Source organism: Geotrypetes seraphini, chromosome 11 (assembly GCF_902459505.1).
Source record: "Geotrypetes seraphini chromosome 11, aGeoSer1.1, whole genome shotgun sequence".
In the NCBI taxonomy this organism is placed as follows: domain Eukaryota; kingdom Metazoa; phylum Chordata; class Amphibia; order Gymnophiona; family Dermophiidae; genus Geotrypetes; species Geotrypetes seraphini.
The window spans coordinates 79,475,206-79,495,687 of NC_047094.1; the positions used below are offsets into that span (position 1 = coordinate 79,475,206).

Here is a 20,482-nt window from a genome sequence, read left to right on the forward strand (position 1 = left end):
TGGGGGACGAAGATAGGCCGAATGGTAGCACTCGATACTGTAGGTGCAGATTTCCCACCCGAAATCTGAGGAACTTTCGGGAGGCCGGGTGAATGGGGATGTGAGTGTAGGCCTCCTTGAGATCCAGGGAGCATAACCAGTCGTTCTGCTCGAGGAGGGGGTATAGAGAAGCCAAAGTCAACATGCGAAACTTCTCTTTGACCAGGAACTTGTTGAGGGCCCGAAGGTCTAAAATGGGTCGCAGGTCGCCCGTTTTCTTCGGGACGAGGAAGTACCGGGAGTAAAACCCTCGGTTCAATTGGTCTGACGGGACCGGCTCGACAGCCCGAAGCTGAAGTAAGGTTTGGACTTCCTGAAGAAGAAGGGCGGTCTGCGTCGAGCTTGAAGGATACTCTCTTGGAGGATGGTCCGGGGGGACCCGGTGGAATTGAAGAGAGTATCCTTCTCTTATGATGGAGAGGACCCATAGGTCCGTGGTTATGGCCTCCCATCGGTGGTAAAAAAGATGGAGGCGGCCCCCTATGGGAGAGGCCGAGGTTATGCTCCCGGGAGGGGCGTCAAAAGGGCTGGGGAGCCTTAGGTACAGCCGGTGGCTGAAGTTTTTGCTGAGACTTCTGGGGAGGTTGTCTCTTCGCAGGCTGTCTCGCAGCAGGCGTTTGTCTGGGCATGTAACGCCGCTGGTAAATCAGGGGTGGCCTGGAAGGTCGAGACTGTTGAGGTTTGGGTTTGGGCCGTAGGATGGATTGAAAGGATTTTTCATGATCCGACAGCTTCTTGGTAACAGTTTCGATAGACTCATCGAACAGGTCAGCTCCAGCGCATGGTACGTTGGCGAGTCTGTCCTGTAGGTTGGGATCCATATCGATAGTACGGAGCCATGCCAGGCGACGCATGGCTACCGTGCTTGCGGCGGCGCGTGCCGAGAGTTCGAATGCATCGAAGGAGGATTGCATCAGCTGGAGGCGTAATTGGGAGAGGGAGGCTACCACTTCCTCGAACTCGAATCGAGCTTGGTTGTCTATGAACGGAGTGAACTTGCGGAGCACCGGCAAGAAGAACTCCAGATAGGAAGAGAAAAAGAAGTTGTAGTTTAGCACCCGTGACGCCATCATGGAGTTTTGGTAGAATTTTCTACCAAATTTGTCCATCGTTCTCCCCTCTCGGCCCGGCGGTACAGAGGCGTAGACCTGGGAGGGATGAGAGCGTTTAAGGGAGGACTCGACCAGTAGGGATTGGTGGGAGAGTTGAGGGCCCTCGAACCCTTTATGGTGCACGATGCGGTATCGAGCATCGAGTTTGCTGGGGATCGCCGGTATGGAATACGACGTTTCGAAGCACTGCATGAAGGTCTGGTCCAGTAATTTATGCAAGGGGAGCCGAAGCGACTCCGTTGGAGGGTTAGGTTAAAGCATGGTGTCCAGATACTCTTTGGAGTATCTGGAGCCCGTGTCAAGGGTCACATCCAGATCATCCGCCATTTGTCGGAGGAATGATGAGAAGGACAATTGTTCCGCCAGCGTCGGTCTGTGGGACGGGCTGGAGGAGGATGAGGCCTCCAGGTCCGTGGACATCGGGGAGTGACAAGGAGAATCGGGCACCGGTGTCTCCTCGTACTCCGGGCCCCTCGGAGGGGACACCTCTGATGAGGAGTATCCCCTACGTTGCAGTTTTTTCTGCGGTGACACCTCCGAATGGCGTGAGGAGTGCCAGGATGAGTGTCTCGATCGGTGCCCGTCTCGGTGGCGGGACGGGGATCGGGATCGTCTGTGCATCGCATGGTCTCCCGAGGCCCCCAAGTGGATAGGGCTGGAAGCGGTGGATCGTAACTGGGTTTGCGATGCGGGTTCTTGCGATGCTACCCAAGTCTGGTAAGGAGTACGGAAGAACTCTTCCTGACTATGCCCAGGGCTTCGAGTATCGATCGGAGGTCTGGTCCCATGTTGGCGCGGAGGCGTAATGGGTTCTAATGGCGGCATATCGGTAAGCGAGGCTTGCCGCGTGGGCATCGCCGCCCTCCCCCGTTCGTCCTCGTCGGTTGTCGAGGTCGAACGGTGTGGGGGAGGGGGAGGGGGCGGACCGCCCCTTTGGATCGGTACCGGGAGGTCACCCTGTATGGCAGCGATGAGCCCGGGTCCGATGGTCTGCATGAGCTCAACGAATTGAGCTTCCAGCACGGACCGTAGCGAAGCCGATAAGGAGGGATCCGCACCGAAAGGGGGTCCTCCTGCACGGACATCGCGCTCCTTCGAGGCCGAGTGCTTCTGCTTAGTAGCTTTCGGCACTTTGATGACCATTGGTGGCACTGTGGAAGGAAGAGGTACCTGAACCGAGGAGACCGGGGCAGGCACCGACGTCGAGCTCGTGGATGGTGTCGGGGCGAGCGATGCCGGTTTCACCACGCTCGATGCAGGAGGGGTCGATGCCGGTTTTGCCCGAACCGGGGAGGTATCGGATGAAGTGGAGGCTGAGGGATCCTTAGCTGCGTCCATCTTGAACATCGATTCCCACAATAGGCAACGCCGCTTGAATGAGCGTGCCGTAAGGGTAGAGCAAGGCCTGCACGATTTCGGAATGTGGTCAGGGCCCAAACACTGCAAACAGCGCCAGTGAGGGTCCGTGAGTGAAATCGCGCGTTGGCACTTGCTGCACTTTTTAAACCCGGTGATTGGCCGGGACATAGGCCGGAAAATCTCCGCCGCGAGGTCGAAGCCAGTGGGCCTGAGCCACGTGGCCGGCCCGTTCGACCCGCCGGAGGAAATAATCTTCTTTTTTTTTTTTTTTTTTCCCGAAAAGAAAAGAACTGTTAACTGTAATTAAAAGAAAGCGAAAACGCGGACAAGGAAGGCAAATTTAACTGAATTCAGCTAGCGCATGATGAAGTTGAACTTCTCAGCTCCGCGGAAAAGAAAGAACTGAGGAGACACGCCCGGATCTCCGGGTAGGAAGGCACCGGCGCATGCGCGGTGCGGGCATCTAGAAACTTTAAGTTTCTACAAGCAACACGTGCTTGTGAGACGTCCGTACCGGGGCTCTGTCTGATGACATCACCCACTAGTGAGAATACCTGCCTGCTTGTCCTGGGATAATCAATATTTCCAGTTCAGAGATATCCACAAAGAGTCTCCATTTGTATAAAAAATCTTTAAGATTACCATATATATGAGGGTCATTTCATAAATAATGCACACTATTTTTTTAAATTTACAAGCTTTATTTATTTATTTTTTTTCAAGTATTTCTTTACATTCCTTCAATATAGTCTCCTTGGTTTACAATGACCGAGTCCCAACGTCCGGGAAGCTTCATTATTCCATCCAAGACACGGTTTTAGTTCAGTTGCCAAATAGCTCGGGTACCGGCGGAAGAAAGCTCTTCCAGAGATTCAAAACAGTGGTCTCATGTCTGGACTGTAGGGAGCATGAGGTGACACTTCACAGCTGCATTCGTTTAGTTTTTCAATGACATTCCCTATGTGCGGGCGAGCGCTGTCGTGAAGAATGATTGGCTCAGCCAAGAGCAACTGATGTCAGGCTTTGTGCATTTTTCTGCACATATTTTGCAAAAAATCATGATAATACACTGCTGTGACACTTCCTCCACATGGAAATTTGTTTGTGATGATGATGCCTTCATGTTCATATGCAAAAAATCATCATCTGTTTGACTTTTGATTGAGTTCATCAAAATTTTTTTGGTTGTGGGGAAGCTGGAGCTCTCCACTTATTGAAAAATTGCGCGAATACGGCTGGGAGGCATTACCTCATGCTCCCCTACAGTCCAGACGTGAATCCACTGGACTTTGACCTTTTTCCAAAGTTGAAAGAACCTATGCATGGACATCGTTTTGCATCTCTGGAAGAGCTTTCTTCCGCCGGTACCCGAGCCATTCGGCAACCAAACAAAACAGTGTCTTCGATGGAATAATGAAGCTTCCTGGATGTTGGGACTCAGTCATTGCAAAGCAGGGAGACTATATTGAAGGATTGTAAAGAAATACTTGAAAAAATAAAATAAAAAATAAGACATGTAAATTAAAAAAACAGTGTGCATTATTTATGAAATGACCCTCGTACATGTTCTGTAACACCACTCGTCACTGCTTCAATATAATAATCATAAAAAAGTGAAGTTGCTTATTTTTAATGGTGATTCTCTGTAGGAGTAGGGAAATGCAACCACATTTGTGGATGACATCCCAACATCCAAAATATCTCTCTTACAGCTCAGGTTCACCACCAACTCCCACTTACCCTTCTCCCCCTTCAGTCAATTATTTGGTTTTATAGGAGGGGAAGAGGGATAGAATAAATGTGGCTGCATTCCCTACCTATAGAAAGGTCCTATTATAGGTAAAGAAGTAAGAAAATGGCAGAGGCATTAAAAAGAGATGAGGTTTCCACCTTAATATCTTTTCCAGTAGATAGGGATAATAATAATAACATTTATTTATATATCGCAATACCTCATGGTTCAGTGCGGTTTAGAATAAGAGGTAAGTAGTGTAAAAACACAGCACATTATATATAAAATAATTATTAACTTATCTAGATTAAACATATTTATTAAACAGAGTTTTTAACAATCTTCTAAAGGTCTGGTAATTAGAAGAATTTAAGATCAGGGAGGAGGGGGGCGCTGCTGAGCCCAGAGAAGATGGAAGCATAGTGCTGTAGCTCCTCATCACTTTAATAAAAGAAGCCATTAAAGAATATTTAAAATAAGATTTTTAGCGCGGTATCAACAATTATCGGCAGAACAATATGGCTTCTAGTAAATCTGGAAAGAGACACAAATTGGAATCACTGTCTAAAGCTTCAACGAGTAAAGCGGAAGATCACAGCATGGGTAAAATATTGGAAGAAATAAGATCTCTGAAAGACTTACCCCTCTTCCACGAAACCGCGCTAGGAACTCAATGAGCATCGGGAGCAGCGTGGGCCATTCAGCGTGGCTCTCTGCGCTAAAAACTGCTAGCACGGTTTTGTAGAAGAGGGGGTTAATGAATGAAACTAAAGAAGAAATTAAAGATGAATTGAAGTCATTAACAGCAGAGGTAGCTCAATTCCAAACTAGAGTGGAGACACTGGAAACCACTGTGTTAGAGGAAAATGTAAAAGATTTCCAGCGTCAGGCTACACATATCAAACAAAATGAAAACGAATTGGAAGACACAAACAATAGATCCAGAAGAAATAATATAAGAATCCTGGGGATACAAGAAGGGTGTGAAGGTAAAAATGATATCTTTTTTGGAAAAAATGATTCCTGAGCTTCTTCATTTAGAATTCGTCAAGGATTTTGAAATAGAAAAAGCTCATATAACACTCACCTTTAAACCCAGTACGTCAAGCAAATACCCAAGACTTTTCATAATTAATGTACAGTGGTACCTTGGATTACGAGCATAATCCGTTCCAAGAGCATGCTCGTAATCCAAAATGCTCGTTTATCAAAGCGAGTTTCCCCATAGGAAATAATGGAAACTTGCTTTGATGTGAGGCAGTAGAGAACGGCCCGGGGAACGGTGATTCAGGCTCTCAGTTTGTACTGGGGAGCTTGAATATGGAGTTTCAGGCTTCAACATCGGTGGGAGCTGGTTTGGATCAGCCTGAACAGCAGCAGGAAGACTTGCCAGTGGGTGAGCATAAGACTTTACATTTAAAATTTCCCCAACTTATAAAACCCCAGGAAGTAACGTTGGATGCTCTGTGGGACTTGGTAGCTACTATACCTAAAACTATAACTTCTCAATTTAATCAAGTGGAAGAAAGGCTTAAAGAGCATGATAAAGAAATTTCAGGACTACAGAAAATTACCAGTGACTTTAAATTACAATTTGAAACTCAACACCAAGATACTAAATCTTTTAAACTAATACAGGAGGCTTTAATTAAAGATAATACTAATTTGAGGAGAAAGCTTGAATCGCTTGAAAATTTTTCAAGAAATAATAATCTTAGATTGATTAATTTTCCTAGGATTCCTACAATAACTCCTAGAGATATGCTTAAACTATACTTAGTGGAAATACTTGAAATTCCTGATTCATCTATTCCACCATTTACACAGGCTTACTATTTGCCTGTTAAAGAACTTAGAGATCAAAAGAATTCCCAAGAAGCGAATCAAGAAGTGATTAAACAACCTTTGGATATAACCGCTTTATTAGAGTCCTCAGATAGGGAAGTAGCCACTCCAGCTACTTTGCTTCTTTCAGTTGCTCTTACTTTGGATAAAACATGGTTATTGAAGTTATACTTTAAAAATAAACACAAAGACTTTTTGGGACTTAAGGTTCAAATGTTTCCTGACTTGGCCAGGGACACACAGAGACGCAGAAAATAATTTCTATTGTTAAGACCCGCAATTACTGCCCTGGGTGCTACCTTTTTTCTTCGATACCCTTGTAAATGTATTGTTCATTATAAATTGCATAAGTTTGTTTTCTTTGAACCTTCACAACTGACAACATTCCTGTCTCTGTCACGGCTGGAGAAAGCTCATGATGAATAGATGACTGCCTAATCATGGTCTCACCTATAATTGTTCTTTTCTTTTAATTGATTACCTTAAATTCCGTTTAATTAATCTTGGATCTTATATGAGGACTTGAGCGAGATCTAAGATGGAATAATTATTGGAATGTATGTATTATGTTGGATGTTTTCTTTATTTCTTGGACCTTGCTTTCTGTACAGTTTTACTTGATTGATTATATTTGAAAGTGTATAAATAAAAAAAAAAAAATGATTCCTGAGCTACTTCATTTAGAATTCGTCAAGGATTTTGAAATAGAAAGAGCTCATATAACACTCACCTTTAAACCCAGTACGCCAAGCAAATACCCAAGACTTATCATAATTAATGTACAGTGGTACCTTGGATTACGAGCATAATCCGTTCCAAGAGCATGCTCGTAATCCAAAATGCTCGTTTATCAAAGCGAGTTTCCCCATAGGAAATAATGGAAACTTGCTTTAATGCGTTTCCCCCCCCACGAGAACCGGCATTGCTCCCCCCGAAGGCATCCCCTGCGATTGGGCACCCCCCCCTACGTGATCTGGCACCCCCCCCGCCGCGATCCGGCACCCCCCGACGTGATTGGGCACCCCCCCGCTATGATCCGGCACCCCCGATGTGATTGGGCACCCCCCCGCTATAATCCGGCACCCCCCCCCCCCCCGACGCGATTGGGCACTCCCTGCCACAATCCGGCACCCCCCCCCCCGACGCTTCTTACCCTTATCTGGGCACCGGCATGTCCTGTGCTTGGTACCGGTGCCCGAAGATCGGCCTCCTCTTCTGCTAGGCCTTGAGCATCTGAGCATGCTCAAGGCCTGCGAGTTCACATTCTGAACCCGGAGAGAAGACAAAGCCAGTCCCCTATCCAGGCCATCCTGCAAGAACTCTAAGATGTTAGGCAGGGAAGCGCAAAAAGAGACCACTCCACTTGCATCACACAACTCCTCAAATAGACGCCAAACCCCACATAGGCCCGAGCGGTGGAAAGCCTCTGGGACCCTGAGAGAGTAGAGATCTCCATTCTTACCTAGGCGACCCCTTTCATGAGCCAAGCCATAAGTCAAAAGGGACCTGGATCAAACATTGGAATGTGACACTGAGTCAGAAGGTTGTCCAAGAGAGGCAGAGGAAGAAGATCCGCCACCAGATGCCTCACCAGATCCGTGTACCACGGTCGTTGAGGCCAATCTGGAGCCACCAGAACCACAAGGCCCGGATGGCAAATTATGCAGAGAAGAACTCTGTCCACTAATAGCCACGGATGGAACACATACAACAGCCTCCGTTGGCCATGGTTGAATCAGAGCATCCAGGTCTCTGCAACGACTGAAGAAGCGGGGTATTTTGGTGTTGACACTTGTGGCCATCAGGTCCAAGAGGGGCTGACCCCAAGACTGCACTGGGCTGAGACACCACTCTCCAGAATCTAACACGTGACGACTTAGGAAGTCCACTTGAACATTCTCCACTCTGGCTATGTGGGTTGCTGATATTTCTTGAAGGTGTGACTCCACCCAGACCATGAGCAGAGTCGCCTCCTGTGCCACCAAAGTACGTACCCCCCACCTCTCGCTTGAGCAATTCTCGATCCTCGGCCTGAGCCACCAGCCGGAACTGTCATTTCAAAACTCTGTTTAAGGAGGGACTCCAGCTTACTCTCCTCCGGGTCCTTCAAGGCCGCACCGCCTTGAACAGGCACCGTATGCCTCTTAGAGATGGCCAAGACCACTGTGTCCACTACAGGTGACTTCAGTGTGTCCTATTCCCTTCAGGAATGGGATACAGGCGAGCCATGGAGCGTGCAAAACGAAAGGGAGCTTCCGGCACCTGCCACTGTGCGAGCATAATATCCCGAATATCCTGATGCGTAGGAAAAGTGTGGGAAGCAGAGCGGATCCCTTTAAGCAAGGGGTCCAATCATACGTGGGGGCTCCGACACGGTGTCCTCAAAGTGCAAAACCAAGGAGACCTGAAGAATTAATTCTTGAAGCTCTTCCTGCTGAAAAATGCGCACCAGACGCATCTTCGTCAGCAGGGGGATGCTCAAACCCCTCACTGGTGGAATCCGATACCCCAAGAGGATCCTGGAAATCTCCCAAAGGGTCCAGGTCCTCATTAATAACATCTTGCTCCTCTGGGCAAAAATCCTCATCCCAAGAGACCTTGCCACTGTATTTCCAGAACAGGGGGAAGGTCACCTGAAGTAACTGAGATGAAGGAGGAGGTTCCCATCGAAACTGGACCTGAAACTGCCAAAATCGGAGCTCCTGCGGTCTGCTGCCTCTGAAAAGCCTGGGACTTGCCTGATGCTGAGGCCGAGGAACCAACCGACGGGAAATAGAAATCCCCAGCCGTTCCGACGGCAAGGGAATCCTTTTCTCTTTGATGATCAGCGGCTGGGGAACCCTCCACGTAGGCGATCCGAAGCCAACTTGCGAGGTATATGTGGCGGGATGCCCTGGCCACCGGCATCTGCTGCCGACGAGGTTACCCCACCGTTCCGGCCTGCACAACGCTTGTACAGGCTGATGAGTACTTCGCATCTGGAGCACAATGAGCATTTTTTCCCTTTAAAAGTGCTCATTGTGCGGAAAACCACCCTAGCTGAATGAAATGAGAAAATACAGTAAAAAGGCAATTTTAAAGGGAAATGAGCCCTTTAGACCGGCACACCTCAGGATGTTTTTTTATTTTTATTTTTTTACTTAAACAGAACAGACTCCACGGCTGTCAAAGCTGGAGGGCTGACCAACCAGGGGGGCCAGGCCGCTGGCTGAGGCACCTCTACAAAATATGGGGAGGTGGAGGGAGGGACCCAGCATGCGATATGCCGGGTTTAACACCCATGAGGTTGGACTGATCCCCAAACAGGACCTGGCCAAGCTCTATCCGGCACAAAAAGGGGAACCCAGGAGTCCAAAACAAAGTTCCAACAGTACTAAGAGTGAAGCCGATCTAGTCTTACCACCTGCTATGGAGACTGAGACAGACTAGGTTGCTAGGGGGTTTTAGCCTGATATACAAGTTTGTGCTCAGTCTCCACCTGCTGGTAGCAGTGAGGCATATAACCCATTCATAAGGACTATAGCAGTCTACCAGGCGATATAGAATTTTCTTTCCTCTTCCCTCACCCACTGGCAGCATCTTTCTTTCCTTCCCTCCCTTCCTAACCCCCAGCCCATGCAGCCTCTGTCCTTCCCAACCCCCTCCCAGCCCGCACAGCCTGTCCTTCTTGCTTTCCCAACCCCCTCCCCCCTGCAGCATGTCCTTCCCTTATTCCCAATCCCAGCCCTCCCCTATCAAGTGGATCCTACAGTACAACAGTCCCCAGTTCCCGACTCTTCCACCTACCACCTCCCTGCTGCTGAAATTTAAAATCTTCAGGCAGCAGACATTAAGCCAGCCTCCCACCTGCCCTGGAAGTGTTCTTTCTGCAGAACTTCTTCCTGTGTAGGCAGGACGCTGCAGAGAGAACACTTCCGGTGCAGGCCAAGTGGAAGGCTGGCTTCGTGTCAGCTGCCCGAAGATTTTAAATTTTAGAGGCGTGGAGGTGGTAGGTGGGGTAGTCGGGACTCAAGGAGGTTCCTGGAGAGTGTAATGTCAGGCGAACATTCACTGCGGGCTGCATAAAATGGCCAGGCGGGCCAGATTTGCTTCGCAGGCCTTGTGTCTGATACATGTGCTCTAAGGGATCCACAAATCCAGTATCCAAGTCCAGATCACCCAATCTGGGAAGGGCTGACTATCAAACAAAGGACCAGAGAGATCAGGATCAGCCACTAAAATCCCTAGAGCAAGAATCGAAAGAGGAACAGGCAGATCGGGCAGAGGAGGGGAGCTCCCCAAGGGCACCCCATCACCCCCAGACACTGATGGAGGAGTTGGAGAATTTCCAACAGCAGAACCTCTGGTCTGAAATTCAGATCACAAAAATCTCAAAGTCAGAAAAAAATATCAGGTCCCTGGGGCATAGAGTCACCCTTAGATGACTTAGATTTGCATTTCTTAGGCTGTGGAGGGTCCGCTGCCTGGCTGCCCAGGGTCCGCCACCTGGCTGCCTGAAAAAACTGCTGAATCAAGCCCCAAAAGCAATGGCGGCCGCTCCACTGGGCTAGCTGAGCGTGGAATTACCTGCTTCTGTGAGGGGGTAGCAGAGCTGGTAGCTACCTCCCTCCCCCCCGAGGCATAAGGACGCTCAAAAAGCACTACATTTGCGCAAATGTTGCATGAGTTCACAAGAGGAGACACCGAAAATGAGTTTTGAAGAAGTAGGAGAAGATGAAAAAAGATCGCTAAAAATCTAAGATGGCCGCCGGCACCAAATTTGAGCCAAAAACGTGTTAAAATAAGCACTTCCCAAAAATAAAAAACGGCTATTTTAGGATTTTTCAGGTGGCTAAACACAGGGGACCACTTAAAAACACAGAAAACCACTCAAAATTAACTTTTGAAAATTGCTGGAAAACCTTTAATTCGCTGAAAGATTAGCGAAACTGGGGCTCTTTTCCCTGGAGAAGCAGAGATTTAGAGGGGACATGATAGAGACCTATAAGATCATGAAGGGTATAGAGAAAGTGGAGATGGACAGATTCTTCAAACTCTTGAAAACTACAAGAATGAGAGGGCATTCGGAAAAATTGAGAGGGGACAGATTCAGAACCAATGCTAGAAAGTTCTTCTTCACCCAAAGAGTACGGTATTGGGGTTCAAGAAGGGATTAGATAACTTCCTGAAGGAAAAGGGGATAGAAGAGTATAGATAGAGGAACACTATACAGGACCACTGCGTGAGCGGACTGCTGGGCATGATGGACCTCTAGTCTGACCCAGCAGAGGCACTGCTTATGTTCTTATGGTCTTTGACTAGAGGGCGGCCGCGTGAACGGACTGCTGGGCACGATGGACCACTGGTCTGATTCAGCAGTGGCAATTCTTATGTTCTTTGGAAAACAAAAACACAAAAAACATTCTGAACCAAATTCTCCCTGCCACGCTCTGTACCCTGTTTCCCCCCCCCCCCGGTGGTCTAGTGATAGGCTGGGACAGGGGACAGGGCGGGCTGGGAAAGGACATGGAGAAAGCAGGCCTAGTGGTCTAGTGACAGGCAGGCCCCATAACCCCCACATGCCCCCCCAGTACCTTTAATCATCCCTCCATGTACCCCCAGTACCTTTTTTAATCATCCCCCATACCTTTAATCATACCCCCTTGTAACTTTAATCATAGCCCCCCCTTTGTACCTTTAATCATAGCCCCCCTTGTACCTTTAATCATAGCCCCCCTTGTACCTTTGTAATCACATTCACCCCCTTGTACCTTTTTTATCTTTAATCATAGCCCCCATATACCTTTTTAATCATACCCCCCCTTTGTATCTTAAAAAAAAAACCCAAAACCTTTTTTTTTAATTTTTCTCTCCCTCCCTCGACGGCTCTGTATCATTTCCCGGCAGCGGGCGTATGAGTCAGGAGCGCGGTGGTCAGGCCTAAGCTTTACACGATCCCGCTTGGGCCCGTGCTGCTTTCTGAATGGCTGCCGGCAGTTCTCGCGAGTCCTGGATCACCGGCTAAAAAAGGTACGTTGGGGAATGACAGTGGCGGCAGCGGATTTGTTTTAAAAAGGTGGTGTGGCTGAAAGTTGGTGCGGCTGCAGCATGGGGGGGTTTGCAATTGTACGGGGGGACAGCGGCGAGTAGGTGTTTGAAGGTGGTGCGGCTGCAGGGGGGGTGTTTTGCATTTGTATAGGGGGGAGTGGCGGGCAATGATTAAAAAGCTGGTGCGCAGGGGATTAAAAATATTGCACCTTCGCTTCATAAGACGCACCAAGATTTCCACCCACTTTGGGGTGGAAAAAGTGCGTCTTATGGTGCGAAAAATACGGTATATAAAATCGGATGTATCTGTGTGTGCATGTATGTATGTATGTATGTATGTTCCAACAACAGTTGTAGAATACATTCTTCTATAAAGTAATTACACATCTAAGCCTTATATAGAAATGTATGTATGTTCCAGCATAACTCTGAAAAGCAAAAATACTGTGGGGGATTGAAGGGGGTGATGTAAAAATTATCAAAAACAATAGATATTAGTGTCTAACCCATAGTTTTCAGGCTCGCTAAGATGAATACTGATACTCCCGATGCCATTTAAGACCAAGTTCAGCCCATACAGAGGACCATTCTTCCTGCTAAAAATGAAGAAGTCCTCGAAATAAACAATCAAATACTTCCCGTTTTACCAGGCGTAATCACTGAATACAAGTCTATCGATACTGGAAGATTGGGATAAATAAATATCCGGGCAACGCTGGGTAATCAGCTAGTAAAACATAAATGAGGATTTGGAACTGGTGTTTTAACTAGTAAATGAAAAAAAATGGAAGCTGAAATGTCATACTTAAACCTTACCTAACCATGAGTTTAGAAACCATAACATCACTAGAGGGGTTCTTGATAAGGTTCAACATAATCCTCGATAATCAGTCATTTTATTAAGTGTATAGTTACTGGTGCCAACAAACCTTTTTTGCTGCATGCACTGTGCATAGATATCATGTACCACTGCCAGAATTCTCTATGCTTCTCCCATACATTCTTTCATTCCAATATGGTTTCCTCCGCCCCCCCCCCCCCAAAAAAAAACACCTCTATTTCATACATTTATTTTCCTTGAAGAAATACTTTTGTTACTTTTAGCTTCCTACTACTGCTTCTTGTCCTGGGTCAACTTCTCCACTGAAATATGCTTGCTAGTTAAGCCATGCGCTAAGTTAACATATTACATACAATAAACGGAACATATTACATACAATAAAATGAACATATTACATACAATAAAAGGAACAACTACTAAGTTTTAGAGTTATTCAGAGGGAATTCTATATCTGCAAGTGAACTAGGTAGACTGAAGTGTTTAGTTCATATGCTGTTTGTTAACTACATACGGTGAATAGGAGTGAGTCCGGGGAGCAATGGTTCTCTGCGTTCCAGCTGGCAACACATCCTGAGGTGTCATCATTACATAGAATTGTCCTGTGAAGGAAGAATTTCAATTAACTTTCTCACTGAAACAAAATGATCTATAGAATACACCCAATAAGAGGAACTGGAATAGTTTTCCAACTGATTTTGGGCAAAGTAACAAAAACAAACAAACAAACAAAAACCCAACTGATATTTTAATACAGAAACTGGAGAATTACACACAGAAATGATTCAGACATTTAGCCTTGTCTTGTTGCTATATTCTTTACATAAAAACATGACCTATAAGGGAGCTGTAGCGAGATGTTTATGTGGGACCCTTTTTGTGAAGTTCACAGAAGTGCCCTGTAAGGTACCCCACTACTCTGCTGCCATGTCTGGGTGTCTAGTCCATCACTTTTATTGCCCCTCCCGCACCCAAAAGGTATTTTTTTAGGCGTTTGTGACTTGGACAAATTTTTGGACAAAAATGGGGTATAAAGATGGATGACTTAGCGGTCTGGGCGATCAGAGGATGGATGTACAGTTGGACGAGTTTCGGAAAAAAAAAAAAAAAAGGGCCAGGAGCACAAATTGCTTCAGGTCTGGGAGGGGCGGGTAATGACCTGAACATAAAGCCGAGACCTTCATTTTTGGGTCTATTTTAGACAAAAAAAATCAGGGCTTATATTTGAGTATATACGGTAATTGTTTCTGTTTGCACTTAACAGGAATGAAAAACTAGAAAGGCATTTTGCAGTGCCAGAGACTCACCATCTTTAAGTAAAACACCTTTGATACAAAGCAGCTGTATCAAATTATACTCAAAGATCATATCATGAATATGATATGGTCTTTAATTTAAAGGAAGCTGAAATTATGTCTCACCTGAAAAATATTCTTTCCTTTAGTCCTACTAGACCAGTCCAGAAAGGAGAAATTAGGTTCTTACCTGCTAATTTTCTTTTAGACTTTCCAGACCGGTACAGTTCACTATTGGGTAATAGCTCACCATGACCAGCAGGTGGAGACTGAGACAAAACCTTTTAGCTGTAATACAAGTAGCTGTGCTTCCCCTTAACATAACCAGTTTGCCGAACAGCCAAGCAGAACTAAGAAGTGCTAATTATAACAGTAACAACACACCTAACAGGAGTAACAACTAACATAGAACAAGACTGTTGGAAATTGCATAGAAAAATCCCCATAGGCAAATGTCCCCACAGCTAGCAAGCTGAGCCAAAGCAGCTGTTTTTAATCTCCCCAGCCCTATAAAAATACTAGAACCCGCAAGGGGGGGGGGGGGGGGGATCACGCTTCACATGAATCCTGCAAAAACAACAGACAGACAGACTGACAGACAGGGTGGGGACTGTACCGGTCTGGAGAGTCTAAAAGAAAGAAAATTAGCAGGTAAGAACCTAATTTCCCCTTCTTTAGCACCTCTCCAGACATGTACAGTTCACTGATGGGCCATACCAAAGAAGTACCTATCATGGGTGGGACCTCTGGAGGGCCGCCACCAGAACATGCTCACCGAACACCGTGTCCCGAAGTGCCTGAACGTCCACACGGTAGTGTCACACAAAGGAATGCAGAGAAGACCAAATTGTGACTTTACAGATATCCACTGGAGGCACCAGAGAAGACTCAGCCCAAGAAGCTGCCTGACCACGAGTGGAAGGAGCTTTGAGAAATTCCATTACAGGCTTCAGTGTTCTCCCCAGAAATTTTTTTCAGCCGGGTGGCATGAAAAAGTGGCCGGGTGGGGTGGGAAGGGGAAATTTGGTGGTAGGGAAAATTAAGGGCTCCTTTTACTAAGATGCAATAGCGTTTTTAGCGCGTACAGAATTGCCGCGCTACACGGCTAGAACTAACACCAGCTCAATGCTGGCATTTGTGTCTAGCACGTGCGGCAATTCTGCGCGAGCTAAGCGTGTGGTAAAATCGCTAGTACAGCTCAGTAAAAGGAGCCCTAAATGTGTACTATTTGTATTAGTTAATTATTATTAGTTATTTTCCAATGCTCAATATGGCAGCCTTTCTTAAGATTTGACACTTGTTCCATAATTTTTTATTAAATTTAAGAAGTATCCAATTCTAGAAATGAACAATTAGATATTTGCCCTCTTTCAAATAGTATAGAGCATCGTCTCTCAAATTTTTTTTAACTCCGGCACACTAAACGGAGCAAATGTTTTTTGTGGCACACTAAATGCAGCAAATAATTTTCATGGCTGGAAAAAATTTCTGGGGAAAACACTGTTGCCGTTAGTTTTCAAGGTCCAATCACGTCAAAGACTGATGCTTATCTGGGCAGTTGTATAATAAAAAGAATGGATAAAATAACATGAGAAGTGAAATTGTCATGAATCAGAGGGATACATACCCTGTAGGTCCTAAAAGTAGGCTTGTGGATTAGATATAAACTATGAAGGCAGTGGTGTAACTAGCATATGTGACACCCATCATTTTTTTACACCCCCCCATCTGTATGAAAAACATGATTTTTAGTAATAATCCACACATCACACAAGAGTGTACCTAGGAAAAGGCAGCATCTTACATACTGCAGTGAGCAGTACAACATCAATACTCCCATTGTAAAACTAAACAAGCCAGACTAGTACAGATCAATCCTACACAGTCAATCCTAACTGAAAACTATGTCTTTCGAACACACAGAACACAGAAAACACCTTCGCCTAGTATGGAATATGTAATCACAAACTAACCCCTCTCCCTTTTACAAAACTATAATGTGGTTTTTAGCCATGGTGGTAACAACTCAGACTCTCATAGAATTCTGAGCAATTACCACCATGGCCAGTGCTATAAAAAACCCTCTATAGTTTTGTAAAAGGGGGGATAAAATATAAAAACGTAGACAAAGGTTAAATTGAACCACCAAGCTGGACTCTGTATACAATACAACACCACAGAAACAGCGATACATCTCCCCTAAAGCAAAAAAATAAATAGAATTTTTTTCTACATTGTCTTCTCTGGTTTCTGCTTTCCTCATAGTCTTGTCACTCTCTTCCTTTCATCCACTGTCTACCCTCTCTCTGCCCCTTCTCTATGGCATCTTCTCTCCTTTATTCCCCTTCCATCTCTCCCTTCACCCCTATTATTCTGCATCCATCTTCTTCCCTTTCCTCCTCCCATGGTCTGGCATTTTACTCTCTCCTCTCCCTTCCCCCCCTTCCATCAGCATCTGCCCCCTTTCTTTCCCTCCAACCCAATTCCATCCAGTATACTTCTCCCTTATGTCTCTCTCTCCTATCCCTGCACACCAATTCCATCAGCATCTGCCCCCTTTCTTTCCCTCCACCACCATTCCATACCACCTTGACCCCCTTTTTCTCCCTCTACCACGCTTCTGTGCTCCTCTCTCCCTCCAAACCAACATGACTGCTTCTGTTGCCTCTGGAAGATGTAAGTGATGTTGGAGGGGGTGGGCCGGCAGACGCAGGGAGTTGTGGCAAGGTTCCGCAATGACTGCAGCTGCCAGTCCACCCCTTCCGACGCCACTTACGTCTTCTGGAGGCAGAGGCGGCAAATGCAGTCATAGCAGGACCTTCCTGCACTTCAGTGTGGCTGCCAACTCTGCTTCGGAATAAGTACGGCAGCCGCGCTGAGATGCAGGTGCCATTTAGAGCAGCTCGGAAGGTTCTGGATCCAGCCGGCTATGTACCCCCCTAAGGCTGGCACCCGGGGCGGTCTGCCACTGTATGAGGGGACAAAAAATAATAAAAAGAATGGATAACTTGACCGATTTAGACATGTCATACAATTATAACCATAAAAATATGTCATAAAATGTAATTCTAAACTCAAAAGACTCCAGATGAAAAGCAGACTATAGAAAGGAAACCAGAAAAGACCGGGTAGATGAAAAGTGAAACCTGGGAAAGATCTAAATTATTCTTCAAATGAGCTTCTATTAAAACCAAAGAATAAAACCACAGCACTCGGGAAAGTAAAAAAGGGAGAGTAAAAAGGACTTACCAAAAAGATCTCTGCACTGATGAGATAAACTCGTACGCAGAATAAATGTGAATATGCGACAGTGGGGCTATGATATTTGATCTGTTGAAAGAGGCTCCAAAAAAGTGTCGGCAGTGGATTGAATGCACACTGATAGGGGAGGGGTATCGGGCTGTTAAAAAAGGCTGCTTTAATAAATAAATGAAAATACTGGTGAAAAACTAAATAAAAAACCAAAACCATGATAAAATGCAGAACCTGACTGCAAGTGGTGGTGAAAGTAGCATAAGGCACCCGTAGTACTGTTAGTGCCAGAGCTGCTTAGAATAAAGAACCGTGTTGTACATGAGGAGAAAAAAAGAAAGAATGAGGTGATAAGATGTAAAGTGCTGGCCCCTCACTGCACCACTTGTAACTAAGGAGCGATGTTCTAGAGCAGGGGTGCCCACACTTTTTGGGTTTGCGAGCTACTTTTAAAATGACCAAGTCAAAATGATCTACCAACAATAAAATTTAAAAAAAAACACAAAGTACACTGTACGCATAGAAAATGTTAATTATTATTCCTATTCCAGGGTTTTTCAAAGAGGTCAAAGCAGATGATTATACACTGTCACCTCAGTAACAACCATACAAAAATAGACAAATACACCCCCTCCCTTTTTACTAAACCATGATAGCAGTTTTTAGCGCAGGGAGCTGCGCTGAATGCCCAGCGCTGCTCTCGACACTCATAAGCTCCCTGCTAAAAACCTCTATTGCAGTTTAGTAAAAGGGGACCTTAGTGTAAAATATAGACAGCAGATATAAATTCAGACTCATTTTGATCACTAAATTTAAAATAAAATCATTTTTCCTACCTTGTCTGGTGATTTCATGAGTCTCTGGGTGCACTTTCTTCTTCTGACTGTGCATCCAATCTTTCTTCCCTTCTTTTAGCCTGTATGCTTCCTCTCCTCTAGACCTCATTCCCTCCCCCAACTTTTCCTTCCTCTCTCCCTGCCCTTTCTTTCTCTCTGCCTCCCTTTCTTTTTTTTTATGTTTCTCTTCTTTCCTTCTGTCTCCCTGCCTGCCCTTTTTCTTTCTTTCTCCCTGCCCTCCCCCAAGCCACTGCCATCGGGGACCAGGACCCAAACCGCCACCAATAACAGGCCCGAAAGCCGACGCTGCCCCAGGCTCTCCCTGCTTCGGCCGACCAGCATTCCTCTCCCCGATGTCAATTCTGCCGTCGGGGAGAGGAAGGCTGATCGGCCCATGATCGCGATCGGCCCAAGATCACGATCGACCTATTGGGGGAAATGCTGTCGGGTCCTGCCTTAGCGGGAACAGAAAGTAGGCAGGACCCGGCAGCAAGAAGAGCAAATGCTTCACTAACCTGTCTCCCGCCTTAGCCCATAGCGAATGCTTGCTTCAGGGCTCTCAACATGTGCGTGCCGGCTTCCCTTCTCTTCCCTCCGAAACCATAAGTTATGTCCGGGGGGGGGGGGGGGGGGGGGAGAAGGGAAGCCGGCATGCACATGTTGAGAGCCCTGAAGCAAGCGTTCGCTACGGGCTAAGGCGGGAGACAGGTTAGTGAAGCATTTGCTCTTCTTGCTGCCGGGTCCTGCCTACTTTCTGTTTCCACGAAGGCAGGACCCGGCAGCATTTCCCCCAATAGAGCCCCGGAGCATAAGTTCGCTACGGGCTGAAATCTCCAAGCCGGGTTTTTTTTTTAAATGTTCAGCAGCGGCGGCGGCAGCAGATGATAGCCGGGCACTCGTCTAAATTAGCTGGGCGGGCCGCCCAGCTAAATGGCCCTAGGGAGAACACTGGGCTTCTTCTGAAGAAGGTAAGCGGAAGCAATAGTCTCCTTGATCCAGCACGCAATGGTAGCCTTGGAAGTGCTGTCTCCCTTACGAGGACCCACAAAGAGGACAAAAAGATGATCTGACTTCCAGAACTCCTGGGTCTGCTGAACATAAGAGCGAAGAACCAGACAGACATCCAACTTGCGCAACTACCTTTGCTCCGAAGAGCCCACCCAACTACTCAAGACTGGGAGTACCATGGTCTGATTGACATAAAAAGGCGAGACCACCTTCAGCAAAAAGGAAGAAACGACCACAACACAACACGCTCCCTAGAAAAACTCCAGGAAAGGAAGCCTACAAGAGAAAGCCTCGCAGAAATAATGGCCACCAGGAAAACTGCCTTGAGAGTAAGATCCTCCAGCGAGCAGGAACCCAGGGAGGGTGCACGAGCATAGACAGAACCAGATTGAGAGCCCAGGCCGGAACCGAAGGCTGCACTGGAGGCTGAAGCAATTTGGCTGCCCTCAAAACGCAAACCATGTCCAGAAAACGCTTACCCTGCAGCAAACTGCGAAACGCAGACAAAGCTGCAAGCTAAACCTGAGAGAAGACCAGGCCAGGCCCCGGTCCAGATTATCCTACAAGAACTCCAAAATGTCAGCCAAAAAGGTGCAAAAAGGAATCCACTCCACGCGCAGCATACCACTCCGCAAAAATACGCCAAAAATACAAAAAATACGAGACATGGAAAGCCTTCGGTACCCCAAGAATGTGGAGATCACTTTATCTGAATAACCTTTTTTACCAAGGCACTGCCCAAACTATGAGCAGAGCAGTCTCCTGTGCCACCAGACGACTCCTGGTTCCCCCTTGATGACTGATGTAAGCCACTACCGTGGCAGTGTCCACGAGAACCCGAACAGACGTGCCCATCAACATCTGGAACGCTAGCAACGCCAGCTGGATGGCTCTGGTCTCTGGAACATTGATCGACCAAGACACCTCCTCCGGAGACCAGCTGCCCTGAGCCGAGCGACCGAGATACTGAGATCCCCAACTGAGGAGACTGGCGTCTGTGATAAGCACTGTCTACTGCGGCTGATCCAGACCCACTCCCTGCACCAGATTGGAAGAATGGAGCCACCAACGGAGACTGCAACATTAGTGGACCCAGTCCAAAAATATATGGGGAAACCCAAAAAACTGGTACTCTACTA

General features: G+C 46.7%; 1 protein-coding gene across 2 annotated transcripts in view; it reads right to left on the reverse strand.

Moving 5' to 3' along the window:
• USF2 (upstream transcription factor 2, c-fos interacting) overlaps positions 1-20,482 on the reverse strand; it is a 292,290-nt gene that overhangs the window by 36,492 nt on the left and 235,316 nt on the right. For both annotated transcript variants that reach the window (XM_033914828.1, XM_033914829.1), the window contains exon 6: positions 13,467-13,554. In XM_033914828.1, coding sequence (XP_033770719.1) covers positions 13,467-13,554 — 88 coding nt within the window. The remainder of the gene's footprint in view (positions 1-13,466; positions 13,555-20,482) is intronic.